General features: G+C 45.1%; 1 protein-coding gene across 2 annotated transcripts in view; it reads right to left on the reverse strand.

The window, feature by feature from the left end:
• FOXO3 (forkhead box O3) overlaps positions 1-22,951 on the reverse strand; it is a 94,767-nt gene that overhangs the window by 2,441 nt on the left and 69,375 nt on the right. The window contains exon 2 of one of the 2 annotated variants that reach the window (XM_059833876.1): positions 12,181-13,615. The exons of the other annotated variant lie outside the window; for it this stretch is intronic. Coding sequence (XP_059689859.1) covers positions 12,215-13,615 — 1,401 coding nt within the window. The 3' untranslated portion in view covers positions 12,181-12,214. The remainder of the gene's footprint in view (positions 1-12,180; positions 13,616-22,951) is intronic. 2 annotated transcript variants of the gene reach the window in all.

Consider the following 22,951-nt stretch of genomic DNA (forward strand, 5'->3'; position numbering starts at 1 on the left):
GATTAATCTGGACCAGCATCTCCTGCAAGGGGGATCACCCAAAGGCTGTCACGAGATGACTCTCCATCACTGCCCCTCTCCTCTCTAAGGTGCCAGGCACTGATCCTATGATAACATTTTATTAAAATGACCTATTCTGATAATGCTAAATGATTGATAGAAATTTAATCATTTTGTCTCATGGTTATTAGAGCAACAGTGTGACAGCTGCTCCCTGCGCCATTAAGGGAGAACTTCATTCAGCCTAGCTTAGGGAGCAGACAGATTGCGCGTTTCACCCAAACAAAATTTGGCTTTAGCCTTAATTATGTGGAGGGGTTTGGGGTAGACTGTTTTGTGAATAAAGGGATTTCCAACTGGATCAACATATTGATTTCTTCATTTTCAAAGGGCAAATTAATGCTAGCCATTCGTTAATGTGACTGCCTGGCAACGACTCCATTTGGTAAGTGTGTCCTGATGGCCATAACAAGGTCAGCAGAAGATACCCAGACAGGCCTGGTAGCCCCCAGTAAAAACTGGCTATATGCAGCTCAAACAAGTGCATGCTCTTTTCTCTACTTCTCCTTAAAGCCTTAGCACCAGGGGGGCTGCAAACGGGTGACTTCCCAAAGCACAACCTCATCCGAAGGCAAGGCTTGGGTCCCACACACCGCAGCCCGGCAAGCCATTTCTCTCTCATGCAGCAGAGCACGGGCTTAACTTCGGCGTGTGCGAGAAGTCTTGCTGACTTTGAATGAAGCCATTTAATTAAAAGTAAGCGAGTACAGAAACTCCCGACGAAGTACCAGAGTAGTGTTTAATTAAAAATGTATGTAAAACACTATACTATGAAACAAAGTGACAAGAGAAAAAACTGGAGGACAGATGCTCGTAAGCATCATTTGTGGAAGCGGCACTGCCCGATATTTTTTCTGGAGGACACCCGTCCTTCAGACAGTGCCAACGTCCAGGAGACAGACACACAGCTGGGGTGAAATTTGCTCATAGCAGAACTGAAACACACTCCATTTTCACAGCTCTGTTTACATGGACTTTGCAAATGGATTAAAAAATGAAAAGAAGTAGATCAAAGTCTTAACCTGCCTGCCTTCAAATTACCCCATTAAAGTCCGTAATAGACCCACACACTCTCACTTTATCTTGCCAAAAGAAGTCTCTGTTACCCCCGAGTTAGCAGCCTGCTGCTTTGTAGCAATGAAAACCGTATCAGGCAGGGAAGCAAGCGCTCCAGTTACATCTCCATTTATGAGCGATGCTCAACCACAACTCCCCAGTGGTCCCCTCCGCCTGCCCCCAAATATCTCCAGCTGCATCCTGAGCCAGCCACAGGAAAAGCTCATCCTCTGGAGGGTCACCCTGAATTTGCAGAGGCGGATGGGGTTTCTCCTCTGGTAAGCCAGGACGATGCTTTCCTCTAAGGGCAACATGCAGCTCTCCAGGTAAAGTTCTCCAGTCCCCACTTCACCTTTTTTCCTGCCCTTTACTATGGGGTCCTGTTTTGGGGGATAAGAGCAGTAGAAGTACGAGCATCGGGAGTAATGAAAAAATATATAGAACAGAAGTCAAGGAGGGATATAAGAAAAGTGAAGTCTAGCAGAGCTGGTGGGTTAAAGTAGCGTTTGCTAACTTGCAGCAGCAAAGTCGCAGAGCCCCCTCTTACATGTGACACGGTTTCTTGTTTCTTAGGCTGGGGGGAACTTCCACATAGGGCACTACTGAAAAGCATCCTCTGCCTGTAGTTCTTAAGCCACTCCCTGGAAAAATCAGTTCTCCCTTGAAAAGCTCCTCTTTCAAACCTGCAGCCCATTTTCAGTCATCAGGGAGTGGAAAGGAAGGAGGAATTTTAAGATCTTCTCCCAAAGTTTCTTAGACTTTCTTTTCTTAGTCTTTTCTTGACTTTCTTCTGAAGAAAGTGAAGACTTTCTCCTGAAGTGCAGTCTTCACAACTGAATTGATACCTGGGCTCTGTCACATACACACCCACACATGCAGAAAGTAGAGGCAATGCCATTATGGCTGTTTTGATCCCCTGGGTACAGAAGGCTGGAACAAGATACATCTGCTGGACATTAAAAGAATCCATAGTACTATATCAAACTATAGCTTACGCAACTGTATAAGCATATGGTCGGTAAACACGATGAGTTTAAAAGAGAAACAGAAAAAGCATTAAATGAGGGGTGAGGATGAACTCCCCCTCTGTCAAATCTCACAGACATTTTGAACCCTAGGTGCTACATCTGTTTATCCTATTTGGTGGAAGAATATAAAACAAAAAGCAAGTATTTTTGTGTTTTCTAATTCTTCAGCTTGCAAGCAATTACGTGAGAGATGAGATGCCCCTTTCTTCTGTCGTTTTCTCTGCCCACCCATCCACTGCCTTGCTACTGACCAGTTATAAATGCCACTCTTGCTTTGTGGCCAAGCTGCTTGTTGGTCGCAATTTCCCTCCAAGCAACAACATTTCCTCACCTCTGTCTCACATAATTCCACCACTTAACTGGACGGCGGTCTCCCAAGCCCCATGCCAGCTCGTGCACTGTCAGAGCAGCTCTGAAGGATCATCTGCTGCCTGTTGCTTTCTCCCTTCGATTCCCACCAGTGCCAATTATGCAGCACTGGAAATTTCTTCCGAATAGAAAGGTGACGCATTGATGCTCCCCAAGAGCAAGGCACAGATAACATGCACTGGTGGCAAGTTTATCAGGAAGCTAACGTAAGAATCAGCACATACAGTTTTTTGTTAAAAGAAAAGTAATGTGCTCCTTTACACAATCACAGAATCACAGAATCATTAAGGCTGGAAAAGACCTATAAGATCATCAAGTCCAACCATCAACCCAACACCACCATGCCCACTAAACTCATGGTATGAGAAACCGCACTGTGATAGAATCATAGAATAGAATCATAGAATAGTTTAGGTTGGAAAAGACCTTTAAGATCATCAAGTCCAACCATTAATCTAACACTGCCAAGCCCACCACTAAACCATGTCCCTTAAGCACCTCATCCACACATCTTTGAAATACCTCCAGGGATGGTGACTCAACCACCTCCCTGGGCAGCCCGTTCCAATGCCTGACAACCCTTTCAGTGAAGAAATTTTTCCTAATATCCAGCCTGAACCTCCCCTGGTGCAACTTGAGGCCATTTCCTCTTGTCCTATTGCTTGTCACCCAGGAGAAGAGACCAACACCCACCTTTCTACAACCCCCTTTCACGTAGCTGTAGAGAGCAATAAGGTCTCACCTCAGTCTCCCCTTCTACAGGCTAAACAACCCCAGTTCCCTCAGCCGCTCCTCATAAGACTGGCTCTCTAGACCACCAGCTTCATTGCCCTTCTCTGGACATGCTCCAGCACCTCCATGTCCTTCTGTAGTGAGGGGCCCAAAACTGAACACAGTATTCAAGGTGCGGCCTCACCAGTGCCAAGTACAGGGGGCACGATCACCGATCACCTCCCTACTCCTGCTGGCCACACTGTTTCTGATACAGGCCAGGATGCCGTTGGCCTTCTTGGCCACCTGGGCACACTGCTGGCTCATCCCCAGCTCCTTTTCCACTGGGCAGCTTTCCAGCCACTCATCCCCAAGCCTGTAGCATTGCATGTTATCAACACACAGCTCCTCTGTATGGCAGCTTCCTAAGGACCTCCTGATTTGACTGGAAGGCTTGTTGAGTGCATTGCATCTTGAAAAATATCACTCAAAGGTCTGTAAAACAAGTGTATTCCCTGGGTACCATTCCGTACGACTCCCCAGGGACAGGAAATCCCAATAACTACTTTTCCTGTCCAGAGACGGAGGATGCAAACATTTTGAAGGAAACTTGCATCCTTTAGTGACAGATGTACATTCGATCTACTGCCTCTGCCCCTTGATTTGTCATTGCTGCCACAGTACAGCTTCCACTCCAAAATGAGGACAGGCTCAAAAAACAAGATTTGATTAGGTGTGGGTACAAGTTAATATTCTGCCTAAGGGTCTCACAGCTCAAAACTGAAGAATATACAGTATTTGCTTACAAACAAATAAGGAAGATAACTATTGTGGCCAATCCTTCTATAATGACAAAATTGCAACATGAGATTTTTCGTTCGAGCAGGAAAAAAATTAGGAATCCCGATGCCATGGCAAGTATGTCACAGTGACACCCTACAGGCTTAGCATACGCAGCACTAGGATGGCACTGTGCTGAGAGGCAACGCTGAGGTCAGGGTGAGAAGCCCAAGGGGAAAAAAGAGCTGGTAATAACTTACTTTCTTTCTAAGGCCTGAACTTTCAGGCATGTTGCAACTTCACTTTTTCTTTCTTACTCTACTCATAAAAATAGATCTTTTCCAGCTCAAAACTGGGGGCAGAGAGTGAGGGAGAAGGATGGAAAGAGGAAGAATGCCAGCACAGAACTAAGACTTATAGGAGCTAAAAAGCTGCTGTGCTAGTACTTGCGCAGGCACGTAAAGCACAAAAGTGTCTCTTTTCCTTCTGTTGCTGCTCTTCCACTCCAAGAAACACTGCAAACCATAGCAGACAACCAGGTATTTTGGAAGTAAATGTAACTAAAGACAGCAGATCATTCTCTCACCCTGTATCAGCTCCCTGGGATGAAAGGCTCGCCCAGAACTGTAGTGAGGTGCCACAACTATTGATATGCACGTTATTCTGATATCCCACCTGTCTACAGAATCATAGAAAGTCCAGGCTGGAAGGGACTCAGCATCATCTGGTCCAACCTTCTGTTGAAGGCAGAGCCTTAGGTTAGGTTATTCAGGGCCCTGTCAAGCCAAGTCTGGAATATTTCCAGAAAGGAAAAGTCCACCACTCCCCTGGGCAGTTCGTTTTACCCTCAAAGGCGGGTATGGTACCTTCTACCCATTTTACAGATGAAAAGGAAACACCAAGAGAGAAATTGGTCCATCCATGCTCACACACTTAAAAGGAAAAGTAGATCAGGGTTTTCCTAATGTATCAGGACCTGATACTGAACAACGAAATTCAGAGGAAATTCTGCACTTGCTTGCAAGAGGAGCAGGTGCAGGTAGACTCCACTACATATGTCACTGTGTTGTTGCCCATACAAGAACACATGCTGACACACTTGTTTTTACACCTACAGACAAGTCAGTGTGCAGTTATGCCGGCTTTCCAGCACAAGTACTACTGATACCCAATTGCTATTGAGAACCATCACATCTGGCTGGGTTCAATCCTCTGCCCTGGCCAACAGAGAAGAGTTTAGATACAGGGCATCATCTCTCTACAAGGTCTCCAGGCATCTTACTTGACAACCTTATGGTAAATTTTATCCCTTGCCTTTTGTTCAGGAGCCTGCCAGTTATGAGTGACACTGCCATTGATTGAGAGGCATCAGCCTGGGTGTTCAACACAGCACCTTTTAGGCAGGATGCTGCTGGACTAGAGGAAGAAGGCCAAAAATGCTTGCAAAATACACCTTCTGGTAGGGGTAAAGTACATTGGCTGGAATAACGGTGCTTTCTTTAGGCACTTGGGAGCACTGGGAAGGACACCTCTACTGTGGGTCAGAAAAGGATGGATAACTACTGTACCTGTGCAAGACCTGTGCAAGACCAGAGAAGGATTTTGCTTACACTTTTGAATCTGAAGAATAAGAGCCACTTTTTAGAGTAAGAGGTACCTGCATGTCTGGAAACATCCTGAATCCTGATTTATAGTGCTATGGAAACGTGCTATGTACTCTTTATTCTGAATGTCCTTTCTTTTTCTCTGCCAGGTACCAAGCCTGTTTTAAAAACGTCCTCCCTGCTATAGAGTCTTCTCATTTTCCTCTGCAGTAAGTTGAAAATGACAGGACAATAATGCTCACACAGGTCATACAAAAGGATTTCCACCATGTTGACATAAGGCAGGACATCCTCTATCATGACTTACAAGTAGTAGAAAAGGCAAGAGAGGGAAGGTGCTTCCTCAAAATCAGATTTTCTGTTCATTTGTATGAAATAAATTACCCATGAAAGCCAGGAGAAGCAGTTTGCAAAAGCAGGCAGTACAAGGGAAAAACAATAGGCAAGACATTTAGCTCAGCTGTAAAAGTGCATAAATGCAAGCCATTCTCCACAGCATCATCTGGGAAAAGTGGCTTTTTTCCTGGAGTAACTGCAGACAACCATGGCTACACAGCAGCCTCCACTAGCTGAGCTGCATCTCCGTCCCATTACCACTCAGCAGATGTCCGCTCCACCAGACTCCAACAACTGCCACCCTGCACGGTAATCTGAGTGGAAAAGCTGATTAAATAGGCCCCGTAGACTGGACCAGAGCAGAGCGTTCCCACCACCCAGCCACAGGTACCTGATTTAATGGGGTCAGTGTTCCCACGCACTGTGTGGGACTCAATCGGGGCAGTGCTGATGGGAGCATCCTGCTACAGACTCTCCACCAGCAGCACTGGGAGCCCGGGGAGGCATTGCATGAGCATCCTTCCTTTATCCTCCTTCCCCAGGCCAGGAGAGAAAGGCCAGCTATTTATGTATGGTACTACTCAAATATGTGCACTCCTGCTGGCCTACGCTACACCTGTGCTCTTTGGCTGTCATCAACACAAGACTTAAACCTCTCCGGCTGTCAGTTCATCACCTTGGCTGAGTGCTGAATTGCTATGAAAAAAGACCTCGACCTTTCCTCAGCTGCATGATGCTATGTTTCTAAAAAGGATCTCTTATTACGCACTTCTTCAAGAAAATATGTTTTTAGGGGGGCTATTTAAAAATCTGGCTCAAAAGAAGGGAAGAAGAAAGAAAAACTACCTGTAACCATCGCAGCTCTCAGGCAACAGCACGTCTGGGGACCAACACTGATCTGCAGCTCTAAACAATCATTATGGCTCATTCACATGAAAAAGATGATTTGTGAAGACTCATTCTGTAATAAAACCTGAATGCTGCTGGATCCAGGGAGGAAAGCACTGGGGAGACCAGTTGATGTGGGCTGTTCTAAAAATAACAGTTTGTGCTGTCATCTGGTGAGAGTATGTCATCCTGTAATCTTGGCATCTGCAGGGACAGCAAGTTTCTGCCTAATTATTGCTGCTGAATCACATGACAAAGCATGAGGTACTAAAAAATACATCTATATAAAACATCAACAGAAGAACACCCAAACCACAGGATCAGACCACTATCCTGGCTTCAGATGCTGTACACTCACAACACAAGCCAGCAGAGGCAATCCTGTTTTTTACAGATCTTTTTCCTTGGTTAATAAAACCCCAAAACATAAACCCAGATTAAAAAAACACCAAAACCAAAAAGCCCTACTCCCAGAAGGAGTGAGCAATTCATCATGTCTGTGTGTCAGCTCCTGCTGCCTTCACGCAGCAAAAGCCACAGCACCACTGCAAGTGTAGGACTGGCCCCTGCATGCAAGGGGCTTTGAGGGGTACTGCAGCCAGCGGGACTGCGTGGGGGGCAGCCCCAGCGGGGTTTGCCTGGCTTTCCCCTCTCCTCCTCCCCAGCGGCCACAAGCACCAAGTTTGCTCCCGTGCCGCTGGTGTGTGCCCGGGAAGCGAGGAGTCTGCTTGGGGCAGGCCCTCCTTGGAGTTAATGGGATCCCTGTTTCCAGCGAAATACATTTTCTACATAAATATTTTTGTTCAAAGACTAAACTTGGTGCTGGTGCTGTTCAGCTAGTCATAAAACCACCTTTCAAAACTTGGGCTGGCTGAAACAACACTTAAACATTAGAAGCACGCCACCGCCTTAACCACTACCCTGTTAGAAATGGAGCAGGAGAATTTGCTGCTCCTGAATTTCCTTTAGATTTTTTAAAGGCAGCCAGCCCCATCTTGGCTCCATGTAAGAAACCTGCCAGCCCTACCCCTAAGACCTCATTTTTGAAAATAAGAGAGCAGGAAGCACAGCTGTGGTCCTGAGGCTGTCAGCATCCTCAGGCAAGAGGTCCACCAATTTCAGTTTCCACATTTCAGCTTTATTGAGCAGAAAACAAGCTTTCTGGTAAAGAATAAAAATAATCTTCCTCATGGCATATTGTTCAGAGGTCTCTGATTTGAAACTCCATCCAAATGGAGATCTTTTCACTATCTACTTCAACTTTTAAGACGGTGTTGTAGTGAATAGGAAGTCATCCTCAGACCTATGCATTTGTCTTCGGTATAAATTTCACCCAGAAACAGGTTGAACGCCAATTAACAAATCGGCAAGTAGTCCAAACTGATATGGACTAATGAAATACCAACAGGCATTTCATTACGTTTCCTAGGATTTTGCTTTATCAGAGATGTTAATCATCAAATTGTGTGAACATTACATGACGTTGCTATTAGTAGCTTGTGTACTCTACTGCTGCCGTAAGATGATGTGGGACCTAGATGATGCTAGGGCAAAATGAGTGACTTTAACTGATCTGTGAAGTATTTTACTTGCAATTTTCAAATAAGACAAAGTGACTCCAGCACAGCTCTGTTACAGAGCCCAGAGGCATCCTGCTAAACAGCACACTGAAATCTCTTTCAGAAGACGCAGCTAGATGAGTTTTTCAGATGGTGAAACCAGCTCAATAAGTTCCTGCCCTGCTTGCGCTAAGCCATTCTCCACCCGCTGCCCAAGCCTTGCCGGCATCGCATTGTAAACGGGATCACTGAAACAATCGAGGTAAAAACAACTTCTTGGAAGGGTTTTGATGCCAGAAGAAATGTTTGCCCAAGCAGTAGTTGATCACCATCTCCTGACCTTCCAAGCAGCAGTAAATGTCCCAAATAGTCTCCCCTGCCAGTCCGTTTGGGACTACTCTTTGGCAAATGCCAAGTCCCTTGGGACTCGCCGGCTGAGAAGGAGCATGGAGCAAAGCGCAGAGCTGTGGGAACCCCAGGCTGAGAAAGGACCCATTAATTTAGAAATAAAAGGTATTCTAGAGACAGGCAAGGGAATAGTGACGTCTTTATTTATCAGTAAACATGCTGAAAAAACAAGGTGATGATTATCTGAGTGGGCGGAAGGCATATCCAGTGCTCTTGGGAAGCAGGCAGAGATAGAGGAACAGAAGCCCCAGCCAGCTTAAGAGGGGGAAATTATGGCTGAGTGAATAAAGCAAGAAAAAAGCATATTGATTTTCTCCTTTCTTTCTTGTAAGAGAAAAAAAAACCAAAACAAACCCAAATTCATTTATATCTCTTAATTATGGCCCTCTGAAAGGCTGGGCATGGCCAGCCTCAGGGGCACAGGGCCAGGGCAGTGGGACCAGGCAAGGCTCTCTCCAGGGACCGTGCACAGGCTTACGTGCAGCAAACGTGCACAGCCACTAAACCCACGATGGTGGCTTCTCCTGTACAGGTTTTTTCAATTCCTCTATGAAGAAACTGTAGTTGATTTTCTTCCAAAGTAAACCCCCCTCTATACCTAGAGTACGTATAAACGAAATACCTATGTATTTGGCTTCTTTCTTTTCTTCCCGAAAACTGACTCCAACGTTTCTCTTATTTTTCATAGAAAACACAGCACTCACTATTACCAGGTATGCCAATAACCCATTGTAACTGCTTCTGCCTGCTTGCAAAATGCACCTGGCCGCCCTCGTGAGACGGATTTAGCATGAGCAAGCACCAGGCTGCTCTGCTGAAAGTGTTCCCCAGTCTTCAAGCCTGTAAAGATTCATTATTGGGATCATGAACACTACAGAGAGAAGGTTTTAATTCAGGGGTCACTATTGCTACAGCAAAGCGGAGAAGTAACCGAGAAAGCAATTCAGAACAATTGCACCTGATGTCATGCGAGGCTCCCCTATCAAAATACGAGATGCTCAAAGGGAGGCAAACTCTCAAACAGCGCTGCTTAACAGATGAGGAAGGGTGCATGATGAACCAGCTCAGCAGAAATCATCTGCGCTTGCACCTGATACCGGAGGCACCCCGCAGCAGCCGGTCCCCTTGTCAGAGAGAGGGAAAGAGGCTTCCACAGATGACTGGACAGTAATCCGCCGAGGAGAGCTGTCTCGTTAATAAAACTGTCCCCTGCAATGAGACTCCGCTTACACAGATGTGTCAGTTCCTTTATTCGGAGGGAGCAGCCTGAAAAAGATCACAGTGGCTATGCTTTCCGTGAATGGCACAGGCCGGGGTGAAGAGGCAGTGGCGAGCATCAGTGAGGAGGTGGTGTGGTGCACCTCCTCCACGCTGCCTAGGCAGGTCTCCCCCCGGGCGTCTTCTACCTGTACACAGCAAACAAAGATACGAAAGCAGGAGGCTGCCATGTTTGCCTGTGTCAAGCAAAACTGTCAATAACATCTATTTTTTAGGCCTCATTTGGCAGATTGTACTGTTGGATGTCCCACAGTGATAAAGTTCCTACGGCCTTTTTTTTTTTTCACCTCTTGCAAAAAGGGTTTTTAAATCCAAACAACTCATGCACCTGGAGGAAGAGAGAACTGGTCAGCAAGCATGACCTTCTGCAAGTGTTTGCTTCCTGGTTCATGAGTCTATTCCTTTTTTTTCCCCTTTCCTTTCTTAAATTCTCCAGCACTGGAACTGAAGGAGAACCAGAATTCAGCTGTGGCCCTGGCCTTGCTAAGATGCCAACCCGTGCAGGGTCAGCGGGACATGGCTTCCTCAACAGCCTGACCTGCAGCCCGTACCCTGGCCGTGCACTGCTACGCTCTCGCTTTCAGCAAGAAGATGTGAAAGAACCAGAGGAAATGCTCCTTCCGAAAGAGAAAGGACTGTGCAAACCAACCGCTCCACCGGAGCGAGGCAGCTTTGCAGAACGACTGAAGGGAGGACTCCAGTGCAGTCTTGTTCTCCCTCACAGACATCAGATCACAGCACATGTCTCCTGTGGTACTCCATACACACAGGAAGACATTCAAGAGGTTCACCACTGCTGTTCACCTACCGCAAAGCTTCCCCCTGAACATCTAACTGTAAAAGAGAGAATGAAAACTCAATTAAAGATAAAAGGGCCAAATTATGCACTATGAAGTCAAATGACACTGACTCCTCCTTTCCATCCTTCACCCAGAAAATAAGAAAGTTGGAAGTAAGCTGCAAACTGAATGAATGCCTCATTTAACCTCACCACTCTACATACTATTCTGAAGTTAATAGAACACTTTCAATAATTTATAGCTAACCTTTTATCCTACTATATTTTGAAATCTACTCCCTTATACTAATAAATAAACAAAGGAGAAAGGGCACTTTGTGTGGCACCTACCCTATGAGTCAGTGAATATGTACATGTGAGCAGGCAGAGGTACGGGCAGGAGCCTGCAGAATCACAAAAGGATGACAGAAACAATGCTTACAAGTTCAAATGCCCCCAGTTGTGGAAAAGAAGCAATGGAAAAAAACACATCAGTCTGGAAAAAACTAATCTGAAGAGGCTAACTTTTGAAAAACACCTATGTCAGAACCCAAACCTACAGATACTCTCTTGGTGGAGTCCAAAAGAACATTATACCCACCCCAGTCCTGGGGAGGACCAACAACTTTTGCATATTTAAAACATTAAACCCAGGACATTCCTGGGACCAGGATCCCACCTTTGCTATTTCAATATATAATTCCTCGATTTGTTACATTTTTTTTTGCCAAGAAACACAATTAAAAAAAACCCCAAACAATTACACTAGCGTTGCTGTACCACAGCAGCAGTACAACTCTAATTCAGTCCAGATCTGTCCCACACACCCGATCCTCAGTGCATACACTGATCTTGCAAAGACGCTCTTCCTCCTCCCCTGCAGCACTACTGCTCCACTGACTGCAAAGCCCCTTGGCCTGTCCCTATGTAACACAGCTTGGCTACGTGCAGCATCGGCTGCAGAGAAGAATCCATCTGTTGTGACTTCAAAGAAGACAAGTTGGAGCTCTGTGATTCCTAAAACCCACAAATATTCCCTCTTGGTTTGCCTGATTTGTCATTAACATTTCTCATGCCTAAATTAAGAAGGACGCATAGCATCAAATGCGTGCTGACAGTGTTGCAGCTGAACAGCTTTTATAGCTTAGCCTCGTTTCCTTCCACACCTCCAAACGTTTCTTGGTTGTGCCTGCTGCATACCAACACACAGCAAGCCATGACAAGCCAAATTAATATTATTAGTGTGCACTAACTATTAAGGGTTTGGTGTAAACTCCAATAAAACTAAGGAACCAAGTATTTTACCACATCTACGGGGCACTGACCTGTTTGCCCTTTTTCCCTGTTCTCAAAGATCCTTCAGCCTGGTACCCAACTCTGTGATGACGCCTGTTTAGCACCAGTGAAGTTCCCCACATTCAGACTGACAACGTTCTGAGCTGAGATGAGGGAATCAAAGTTAAAATCCAGCCCATCTGCATCCATGAGTTCACTGCGGATAATGGACTCCATGTCACACTCCAAGCTCCCATTGAAAATATCCAAGTCCAAGTCACTTGGGAATTTCTCGTGTCCCATGACCGGGAGGTTCACGCTAGAGGAGTACAAAGAGGAGCCTGAGAGTGGGTCAGAAAGTGTTTGCATAGACTGATTGACAGGTGACTGCTGAAGTTTGGTGGATCCCAAGCTGTTTGAGTCACTCAAGCCTATGTTACTGATGGAATTGGACAAGGCACGGCTGCCACTAAGAGAGGAGTTATGGGACTGGTGCTGGTGATGAGGCAGGCTCTGATTGACCAGACCGCCCTGGCTGGACTGCGCGGCAAACGACATCATGGGGTCGTTGCGGAGCATTATATTCCTGCGGGAATTCTGGGCGGACACAGCTGTGCTGGCTTGCGACATGAGTGGGTCAGACTGTGTCATCATGACATCGCTGTGACTAAGTGCATCAGAGGCGAGGAGATCCTGCAGCGTCTGGTTGTTGTAATGAGAAATGGAAGAGAAGGTGGCCTGCTTGTTCTCCTGAATGGTCTGCATGGGCGACTGGCGAAGGGAATTCAGGGACGACGGCCCAAACACGGTGCTGTTGAAACTACTTGATGGGGAACCCAGCCCTGAACCTTTGGAACCATATGGAAAACTGGAGCTTCTCTGCATTATCCCTCCTGTGGGCGACTGCTGGGAGGGAGGGAGTGTTATATTGTCCAAGAGATCATCCATGAGATTATCTGTCAGTCCATCGTTCAAATTCATTGTCCCAGCCATATCAGTCAACCTAGGCAATTCCACAGTACACGGTTTGTTTACTGATGGGGACAAGCTTGAAGGACTACTGTACAGCATGGGAGAAAGTGGAGCGTCATCATCTTGAACATCATCTAGTTCAGTGCTTGCCAAAATTGGTGACAAGCGGCCACTGATAGTACTGGCGTTTGAATTTGTACGGGAGCGAAAATCTGTCCACGCATCCAGCTCATCGCTGCTGCGGGACGTGGGACTCCCTGGCCACTTGGAGAGCTGAGCAGGGCTGTCCTCACTCGTCTCCTGGGCAGTCTGCAGGGCTGCCTTTTTCTTAGCCGCCCGTCCTCTGCTCTTTGTGTACTTGTTGCTGTTGTCCATCGACACAGCGCGTCTCCGGGGAGCCTTGCCACCTTTTCCACCGTCTGGATTGATCATCCACCAGGAGCTTTTCCCAGTGCCTTCATTCTGCACCCTGACGAATCGGCTGTGGAGTGACAAATTGTGCCGGATTGAGTTCTGCAGGAAAGGAACAAAACAAAATGTCAATATCAGCACCCCTCTTCTTTTGGTACCCAAATCTCAATCACAAAACCAACATCACATGAAAACAGCAATATGAATAAAAGCATTGGGCCCTCCTGGACATCACCACAGGTTTCTCGGGTAGTGGATACGGGAGGGCTGGAATGTGACTGCAGCGTGGCAGCGTGCTGCTGCAAAACAAGCCCCATGCTTGCACTAGCTGTGCATCCCTGGTGCCCATCTTTACGCTCCCAAAAGTTGCATCCTAAGGAAAGGAGTGTGACGCAGTTCCATTCCTGCTAGCAAGGAGCTGGACATTTCTCCCTTAGTTTTGACTCACGACAAACCTCTATACTATCAGCAATCTTGACATCAGTTCCTTGAAATAAAAATTGCAAAGACACTGCAAAAATCTGACACACTCATCGCAGCCTCTAAGAATGTCTTTTTAATTCTTCATGGGCATGTGTTGTGTATTGAGTATAATAATTCTTGAGAAAACTGCAAGTGCTGTTGCACCTCTCCCACAGGCACTCTGTGCATGACTAAGCTGTACTTTCTCTCTTGATTAGAGGCACCAGAATTACACCCGTACCACGGTAGCCGGCCAGCTGTCCCCTCGCTATAGTATCCTCACAGTCTTCAAAACATGATGTGACACAGTACACAACGATATTCCTGTCCCTGTAAGCCTCTAGATACAGAGTTGTATAAAGTTGCTGTATACAGTCGAATACCCCATGCTGTACAGGATGCTATGAAATACAGTAGTTTCAGGGGAGCCCGTGCACAGCCTGCTCTCGCATACTATCCACTTGCACTAGTCAGCAACACATACCGTCCAAAAACCACGTTGGCTGAAACCGATGATTATCACCCCAGAATGAGAAAGAGGCAGAGAAAACCAGCCCACGGTAGCCCTAGTGAAATGACTCCACATTTAAACCAAAATAACTGAGATTAAAATCCTACTCCCCTCATCCTGCTCATCTTGGGCTTAAAATATGGCTCAAAGAAAGGACAAGCAAGTAGTATTTGTTAGTGAGAATACTTCCAGGTTTGACTTGTGGGTTTTTTTCCCATTTGGAAGTCAAAAGATTTTTGGAGCTATCCCATATTCCTTTGACAAAACAATTATACTATTCCTCCAGGTTAAAGATCATCAAGTTTAAAAAGTTGCACAAGTTCTTTTTGCTTAAAGTTTGGCAGTTACTGGGTATATCTATAAAGAGGATAAAATCACATTTGTTCTACCAGCATGCTTTAAAAACAGAAAGTCAACAGGATCATAGCATAATCAAACCATCTAGGATAAGCGTCCTTCATTTACAAAGCACTGAAGAAATTCCAGATTTAAATGGACAAAGAATCAATCAACCAACAAATCATTCACAAGCATCTCGACATTTGCATCCTTAGGATAAATGGATATTTGACATAAGTGAACTGCAGACACATTTGATGTATAAAGAAATACAGCTCAGCTTTTTTAAAACAATTTTTTTCAGTATAAAATGCCTTTTTTTCCCCTCTGTTAAGTGTTGTGGTTTTTGTCAGATTGTGAAATGGAAAACACGCCTGAAGTTCTTCTCGCATGCAGACAGCAGACGCGGTTGTGATTATCACTTAATGAAAAGAGAAATCATATGGACTACGGTTCAAAATAGCAACTGTTATGTTTTAAACAATTTGCACAAAACAGCAGACCAGACTTCGCAGACATAGTCAAGAGAAGTTTGGGTCAGTGCCTCAGCTATAAACTTGTCCATTTCTAAGGGACTATCATGCCATCAAAATATGGTGGATTGAGTTGCAGCATAATAGTTCTTCAGTCTAAGGAAGGAAAGAGCTTTTTATTATTTAACTGATGACATTTTAACTGTATTTTGAGTCTGGCAACAGTCTGTTTCTAACTTCTAATAACTAGGCGCCACTGCTTCTTCCTCAGGTTTCTCCCAACTGGCTGAAGAGCTGCTGGTTTTTTGAAAAATAACCTTTGTGGATATTCCAGCTTGTGCTGCATCAATGTAGGTAGCTCTCACATTCATCCCCTGTGACTTTCATAGACAACCACTTGTGAGAACACCCACATGGGGATCTCTCCTCGCAAAGAGCTGGTAGCAGGATGAGGACAACCAGAGCTAGACTGCCACACCAAGCCAGGCTACAAGAGCCATACAAACCACTCTGTTCCCCACTTAAAAATGCTGGATATAAGAATACACTACACCACGACTCTTGCTAATGACAAATATCTTAGAAAACACAGAAAAGAAACACCCGAGGTGGCATACGCAGCATGCCACACAGCTTCAGATATAAAACCACTCAGCCAAAGTGCCAGCAGCTAATAGTTTTCAACCTAGAGTATTCTCATAAAATGACTTATTCTCATAAAATGACTTAGTTCTGCTGGTGGTAGCTGTAGTATGAAACTATCTGGCCTAAAACCATGAAAAATCCTAAACGGTAAAATTGTGAGACTGAGGCACCTTTCAGGATGAGGGCTCCTGCATGTGTGGATACATGTGTCCACATGTGTAATTTTCTTTTTATTGTATCTTTTTGCTCAGTGTTGGTATTACACAAATAATAAAAGAAGATAATAATACTTTTGCGTTGAAAATTGGTGGTTATAAAAAATCCAAGCAGTTTGTTTTCCTTTACATTGCGCAATATGCCACTTAAGCTCCGGCTTCTGTTTTTCTTTACTTTTCTTCTGTAGGAAGATTGTTTTCTTAAGCATAATTATGGGCCAATTTATTTTTGTGTACCCCATCTCCACCCTCTGTTCAAACACCGCCTTAAAACCCACTTCTTTCACATAACCTCCCCCACTAACCTCTTCAGCAACAGTATCTGAGTTTCTTGGTTTCTCCTTGTGTTGGATGCTCTGCCAAATCAAATTAGGGCTGGATCCTGTTATCCTTTCACATGCAAGTTTTGCTACAAAAGTCACCGGGATTGACAACTCACACCAGTAAAGGCTGTTGCACTGTGCTATGCTACCAGGCTGCAATCTGCATGGAAATAACTGTATTTTCTACCTGGTTTCTGAGCTGTCAAAGAATGTTCCCATCTGCTTAAAATATAAAAAAAATATCATAGGACAGTCTTTGCTCACATCCACATGCATTAGTAATACATTGCCATGCGACAAACCACAAAGGAGGTGGGGAAGCAAAGAAAATACAGTTTATCATTTGAACCCGCTGCTGATCAAATTAATGGGAATTTGTCTTTAACTTACATGGGAGATGGGTTAGGCCATGATGATGGAAACGTAACACATTTTTCCGTGCCAAAATGCAATGAGAAACATTAAAAGATCTATAAAGGAACTTCCATCAATCTGTCCTGAAGACCATATGTAGATAGGACAGATGATAGCCAGGCTGCAGACACCTTGGAAAGAGCTCAGATACCACTGATGGGTACAACATGAGGACTGTACAAGAGCAGAGTAGAAAAGAAATACGATGAGCTCCTCCCTTTATTAGTGTTACTATTTATACCGGACTTGAAGAACGCTGTGTGCTCTGCTACAAGCCAGGAGACTGAGGTTCCTGCAGATAAGATCAAGAGCATCCGTATGGCATTAAGCCCAGCCCAGCTGGGTCCCGGTCCCCCGAAAAAGTGGTCCTGCAGGGAAGAATGACCAACCCTGGCGACATGGAAGACCCAGGGCAGAGGAACACAAGAGGCAGGTCGGATTTGGTGTGAGCAGAGGGTGGTACAGTGCCACAGGCAAGCAGCAGTGCCACCCTACCTTGGCTTAGGCTGATAGCATCAGTGGAGGGGGTGCAGCTGGGTACCCACTAGTAGCCAAGGCAGCAACAAGAGGGGTGACAGCCCTTTCCCCAAACCCAAGGCCATGCTCTCAGCTTGTATAAATGTTGATCCACTGCACCACATTTTGTTCAGTTAATTCTCCTAGAGACAACCAGCCACATTTTGCTCCCAAAAAAAAAATTAAATCGGCTACCGTGTCCTAATTACACGTGTGTCTCTTGATATTTTGATAAGACTGCAAATGGGTAAGCTCCCAGAGAGGACACTCAAACATTTCCAAAGTGCTGTATACCTGATTTGATATGAACAACTGAATGAGTCTTCCAGAAACGCTGGACTGCGCCTGACTGCAACACTCCTTCCTAGTCAGGCAACAGCAGCAAATGCACGAACCTTTAAACGGAGAAAATTCCCCCTTCCTGTGCCTGTTTCGGCCTCTTCCAACCCATGTTTACCTTGTGGAGCCCGTCCATTAACTCAGACACCAGCTGCAAGTGCTTCCACTGCAGTACAGAGTCTTTTTTGTCTGGAAGCAACATGTGGTATCAATTTATCATCCTCAACAACGCAACAAGGAATCCACTCACTTTAAAAATAAAAAGAGAGTTGTGTAACTTAACTCTTAAAAGCCCTGGCTTTAAAAAAAAAAAAAAAAAGCCTAAAGATTAGCAAGATGAGGTGCAGCTGGTGGCTGCCGAGTCCAAGTTACACACTGGTCTGTTTTTATTTCAGTGTTTTGTAGTGAGTGGCTAATTCATTATTTCAGATACAGGCTCCTAAACTGTAAAGTTAGAGCTACAAATCAAAAGCAGTTGTTTATTTTAACAACTAGAATACTAGGACATGATGGGAGAAAAACAAACACTATCTGCAGACCCATAAATGCTGCTAATGCTCACTTGGGAGAATTATACTTTATTTTATACTGTATTAACATAGTTAATGTTCTAACTTCACCATATGAAGTTGTCTGGTAGCCACGCAGTAGGGAAAGGCATCAGATCTAACACCACTGAAAAGAAGCCATGAAAATAACTCCAGCTTATCAGCCTCCAGCTGACTGGAGAGAGCCCCACTTCATGGCCCTGCTTGCAAACTTGAATTTCAGTTTCCAGCCTGCGTCACCTTACTCAAAACGTTGTAGCATGAATCTCCTCTGGGATGAACACCCCTACAGAGGGCCTCCACCAAAAAATAAATAAAAAATGAAACAAACTACTTTCTTTGCATTCAGTTGTCACTGAAACAGGAGATTGCGAACAATCAACGCATTTTGCCCATCCATCCAGACCAGTGTCGGTGCTTTCTCAGGAAGTAACTCAAAATTTGCTTCAACTACCAATTTTACATTTTGTTTGAAGTCCCCAATGAGAGTCAATTGCAAGTAAACAAGAAAACAGATACAGTGACTCCAAAATTACGAATAACTAAAGTTGCCAATGGTGAAAGGGATTTGCAAGTCTAGGTAAGGAGATCTTTAGGAAGCACCAATCCGTTGGTTCCATATAGTCATTTTTCTGCCTCGTTCTGTAAGGCTGCAGTGCTGCTCTTCTCAAGGAACTTAGAAATCCCCAGCCCAAAGAGGTCTCAGAATTTATTCCTCTTTCCCATGAGCTTTTGCAAACCAGAAAAATATATATGATTTAATAAAGTAGTGAGGGTGCTCTGGAGATGCAGAAAAAGCAAGAACTAAAACATAAGGAAAGTCCTCCCACAACATCTATCCAGCCATGTTGCACCAATATACAACTTTTTCCCTATAAAACCAAATGTTACATATTCCTGATTGTTGTATTTTCCCTAAATTATGGAAGTTGCAGGGAAAAAACAATTACACGCAGAAAGAGAAATCTTTCCTAACACCCAAATGTTTCTGACGCTCAATGTTTGGTATCATCTGCAAGTTCCTGAGGCACCTCCCGCAAATCCCACCAGCTGTTCAGCAGAAGCAGGCGGTGAGAGCGCACCAGGGTCCCGCAGGGGACATACAGCAGCCCTTCGCACCCGGCTGGCAAAGGCCACCGTCCTCACAGCCCTGGAAAGAGTAAGTGGGATGACACAGGCTCAGCCCTGCCACCCAAGCATGCCCTCCTGCAGGAAAAGGGGAAAAAAACCCCAAACCCACAGATTTAGGGGGAAAAAGTCAGCTCAGCATCTGAAGGGTGGCTCCATGGATTCCCCTCCTCATCCTCTCTTCAAAGGAGTATTTCTGACCTCGGTGGTAGGGGAATGGCTATAAGAGGCCCCCGCTGTAATTAGCTCTCTGCCTGCGCCTCCGCCCATCGTCCCCCACCCCTAGGAAGAGCAGAAAGCCTTGAGGGATGTTAAACCTCCTTGGGAGAACATTAAGTCCAGCGAAGATTTATCCTCCGAAATGTGCTGGCTCAGATAGGAGAGCAGTATGCGGATCTGCCTCCGTCCTGCACACAGGGCGCCGCGCCGTGCCAAATTATGACAGGAGAAGGTGATTAGCGCAGGGAAAACAAACCCTCCCTAACGACACGCGCTTTGCTCCCCCCCGCCCCAGCTGCTCCTTGCCACAGGGGCAGGCGGCAAGCGATGTGCCCACCAAGGAGGTTTATGCCCTCCCTTTCGAAAACCATCTCAACGCGTGGAGCTGAGGGAACTGACTCACAACTTAATCAAAAGTTTTTCCGAAAAGAAATCTAAAAATTAATTCTAGCTAAAACAACTGCTGCCTCACTCTTTGCAAACAGTGATATTGCAAATCGCTACGCTGACGTAAATAAAACTTTGCTGAAAATATACACTGCCTGGAAATTGTCTCAGAGCATCACGCTTCCAGTTAGCAGAAAAACCTCCAGTTATTTTACAGTCAGATGTCCTCTGACCACAGGGGGACTCTAATAAATAACATTTGTTTTGCTGTGAGTAGAGTATGCTGGTTGCCGTCTGTTTTTTTCCACTGGGTGTTGGGAGACAGGAAGCAGAGAGTGAGGAAAATGCTGATATTTTAACTGATCCAGCTGCAGAGCAAGAACAAGGTTGGGTTCTCCAGCAACTCCTCCTGGCGTCAGCAGCCACGTACCCTGGCACCTTTTGCTATAGGAAGCCCCCTAAAAAATAAAGTGCTTGCCTCGGCTATGCTGACGCTTTTCCTTGTGAAAATGGGATCTGGGAATCGGGAGACAGGCACTGTCATCAGGAGGTTGCTAAAGGCACCTCGTCAAGAGCCGCCTTTTTCACTCCCTTCCACACGGCTCATACAATGGCTGCCCAAAATTCAAGAACACAATTAATTTCAATCAAAGCATTTAACTTAATTACGAGTAGGAATTTACTTGAAGGCATTGATCTTGCAAGGTGCTGAATCCATGAGAATCCCAAGGTACCTAAGCGCAGGCTTGACTGGGACATGAACGCCGTCAGTGAGAGAATGGAAGATGTTGCCACTTACTGAACTTAGGCACAATTTGTTGCGTACAAAAAACCTGCAGTGGACACACATGCCTGGGTCTTTGCAAAGCCAGCTCAAAACAATTGTAATTTCTGTTCAGGAGCAGTGTCACCAGCAGATAACATCCTTTTTTTTTTTTTTTCCCCTTAATGGCAAGCCCCAGCATTTACAGTGTTTCCAATGTAGGAACTTTGGAAATGACACCACACTGTATTTGTGCAGCCTCTTCAGCAGGGAATCGCTGCATTTCTCCTCCTTCGTGCGACGGAGCCCCAAGAGAAGTGCAACCACACACAACTAATCAACCCAAGTATTATACGTACAGCAACTCTCATAAAAATAGCTACTACTGTCATCACAGCCCCAATCCACCAGCTGCTGAAGCTACTGGAAGAGTCCTCACAAACCTCAGTGGTCACCCAGTTAGACCTCAATGAAAACAATGCAATTTTACTGTAAAGCAGACTTTCACCCTGAAGGCTTTGGGTTTGTTTTGCTAGAAAGAAGAACTAGAAGAAAAAAAAATAAATTTCCCTCTGTTTTTCGTTTCTTAGATGCAGAGATCCCAGCACAACCCTCGAGGAGCATTGTGGAAACCAGAGTGCTCAATTCTATTTTCGCTCATTCTCAGCATATGGCTGTTACTATACATCGACTATTTAGAAACACATATGGGCGTTCTTTCATGCCTTTATAAATAAATGTGAGTGATGCTACTGCTTATAATAATTCACTAAAAATAGTAGCTTCCCATGGAAGATCACAAAAGCCTCTCATTGCTGAATCACCTATTATAAATGTCTATTTTTTGAAAATTTTTTGTGGTCATGTGTTTATTTTTTTTAACACTTCCTAAGCCTGTAAAATGCAACTAAATTAGCAATAACTACCACTGCACACTGGCAGGGAAAGAGTAAAATCAGTGTGCATGAAGAAAGCCTTCCAGGGCTCCTGCCTTACCAAAGTGCAAGGCTGCCTTGCACACAGCTCCGCAAAGTGCTAGCTCTGAAATAATAGATAGTTAAATACCCGGGCTGGATTAATTGGAAGTGTTGAGCTGCACACATTAAATTGCAAATCTGGTGACAGTTATGGCTGATGTGTGACTGATGGCAGGAATAGATCTGATACGCTGTCGCCTGACTGAGTTTGATCAGGCCTGAGCAAGCCCTTCAAAAAGCTGGCTCAGGCACCCAAGACCTTCTCGCGAGAAAGACTTCAAGCGATCTCCAAAACAGCCCCTGGCATTTCTCCTATGTAGACTAATCTGAAACAGGACCCCTCTCCTGTGCTATTTTAAGCACATAATTAGTTTATTATTGAACCAGAAGATATTATCTGATTTTAAAAAAAAAAAAGTGCATTTTAAAATATGATGCACTTCAGTCGGCAGCTGACGTCGCAAAGGGAATGGTCCTGCTCCATGGCCCTGAGTACAGGGGAAGCCAGGGACGCAACTAAGCATGACTCTCAGTGGGTCTGACCCGCTGGCTCTTAGGGGCAAAAAACCCTTGGGAGCCTCATGGGAAGGGCAGATGGGGTGGGAATGCACAACTGTGACTCCATTTATACACCAAGTTACTGCAGTGCCGGTGGGTACAGGGTGTGAATTAGGAGACGAGGGATGAGCGAACAGAACAACTTGAAAAACAGGTATCTCCTCCTTCATGACTTGGGACTGGGTAGCTGTGGCGCTACCAATAAATACCTGTGTGCTCTTCAAAACATAATGGTAGCTGTAAAATATTAATGCCTTTTGAAAGTAGAAAGTGATCAGTTTTCCTTTTGATGTATTCTGATGTGCGTTCTACTTTTGTCCTGAGACTAAGGCATGGGTCCTCCCTAGCCTTTTCCCTCTCAGTTTCTTATGGTTTCCTACATTTTCCTTCTGTGTAGGGGAACATATTTTAAACACTGCATTTGGGAATGTATTTGAAAAATAGTACAGGCTTGGTTTCTGTACACACAAACCAAGCTCATGCTGTGCCGAAATATGTTCCTATACATTTGTGCGTTAGATCGGGACACCTAGCCCCAAAACCAGCCCTGCCCACAAACTCACTGCTGAGGCACGTGGCTTTAGCTTCCACGCTGTGATGCCCTGTCTACAATCTCCAAGT

Source organism: Gavia stellata, chromosome 2 (assembly GCF_030936135.1).
Source record: "Gavia stellata isolate bGavSte3 chromosome 2, bGavSte3.hap2, whole genome shotgun sequence".
NCBI lineage: Eukaryota > Metazoa > Chordata > Aves > Gaviiformes > Gaviidae > Gavia > Gavia stellata.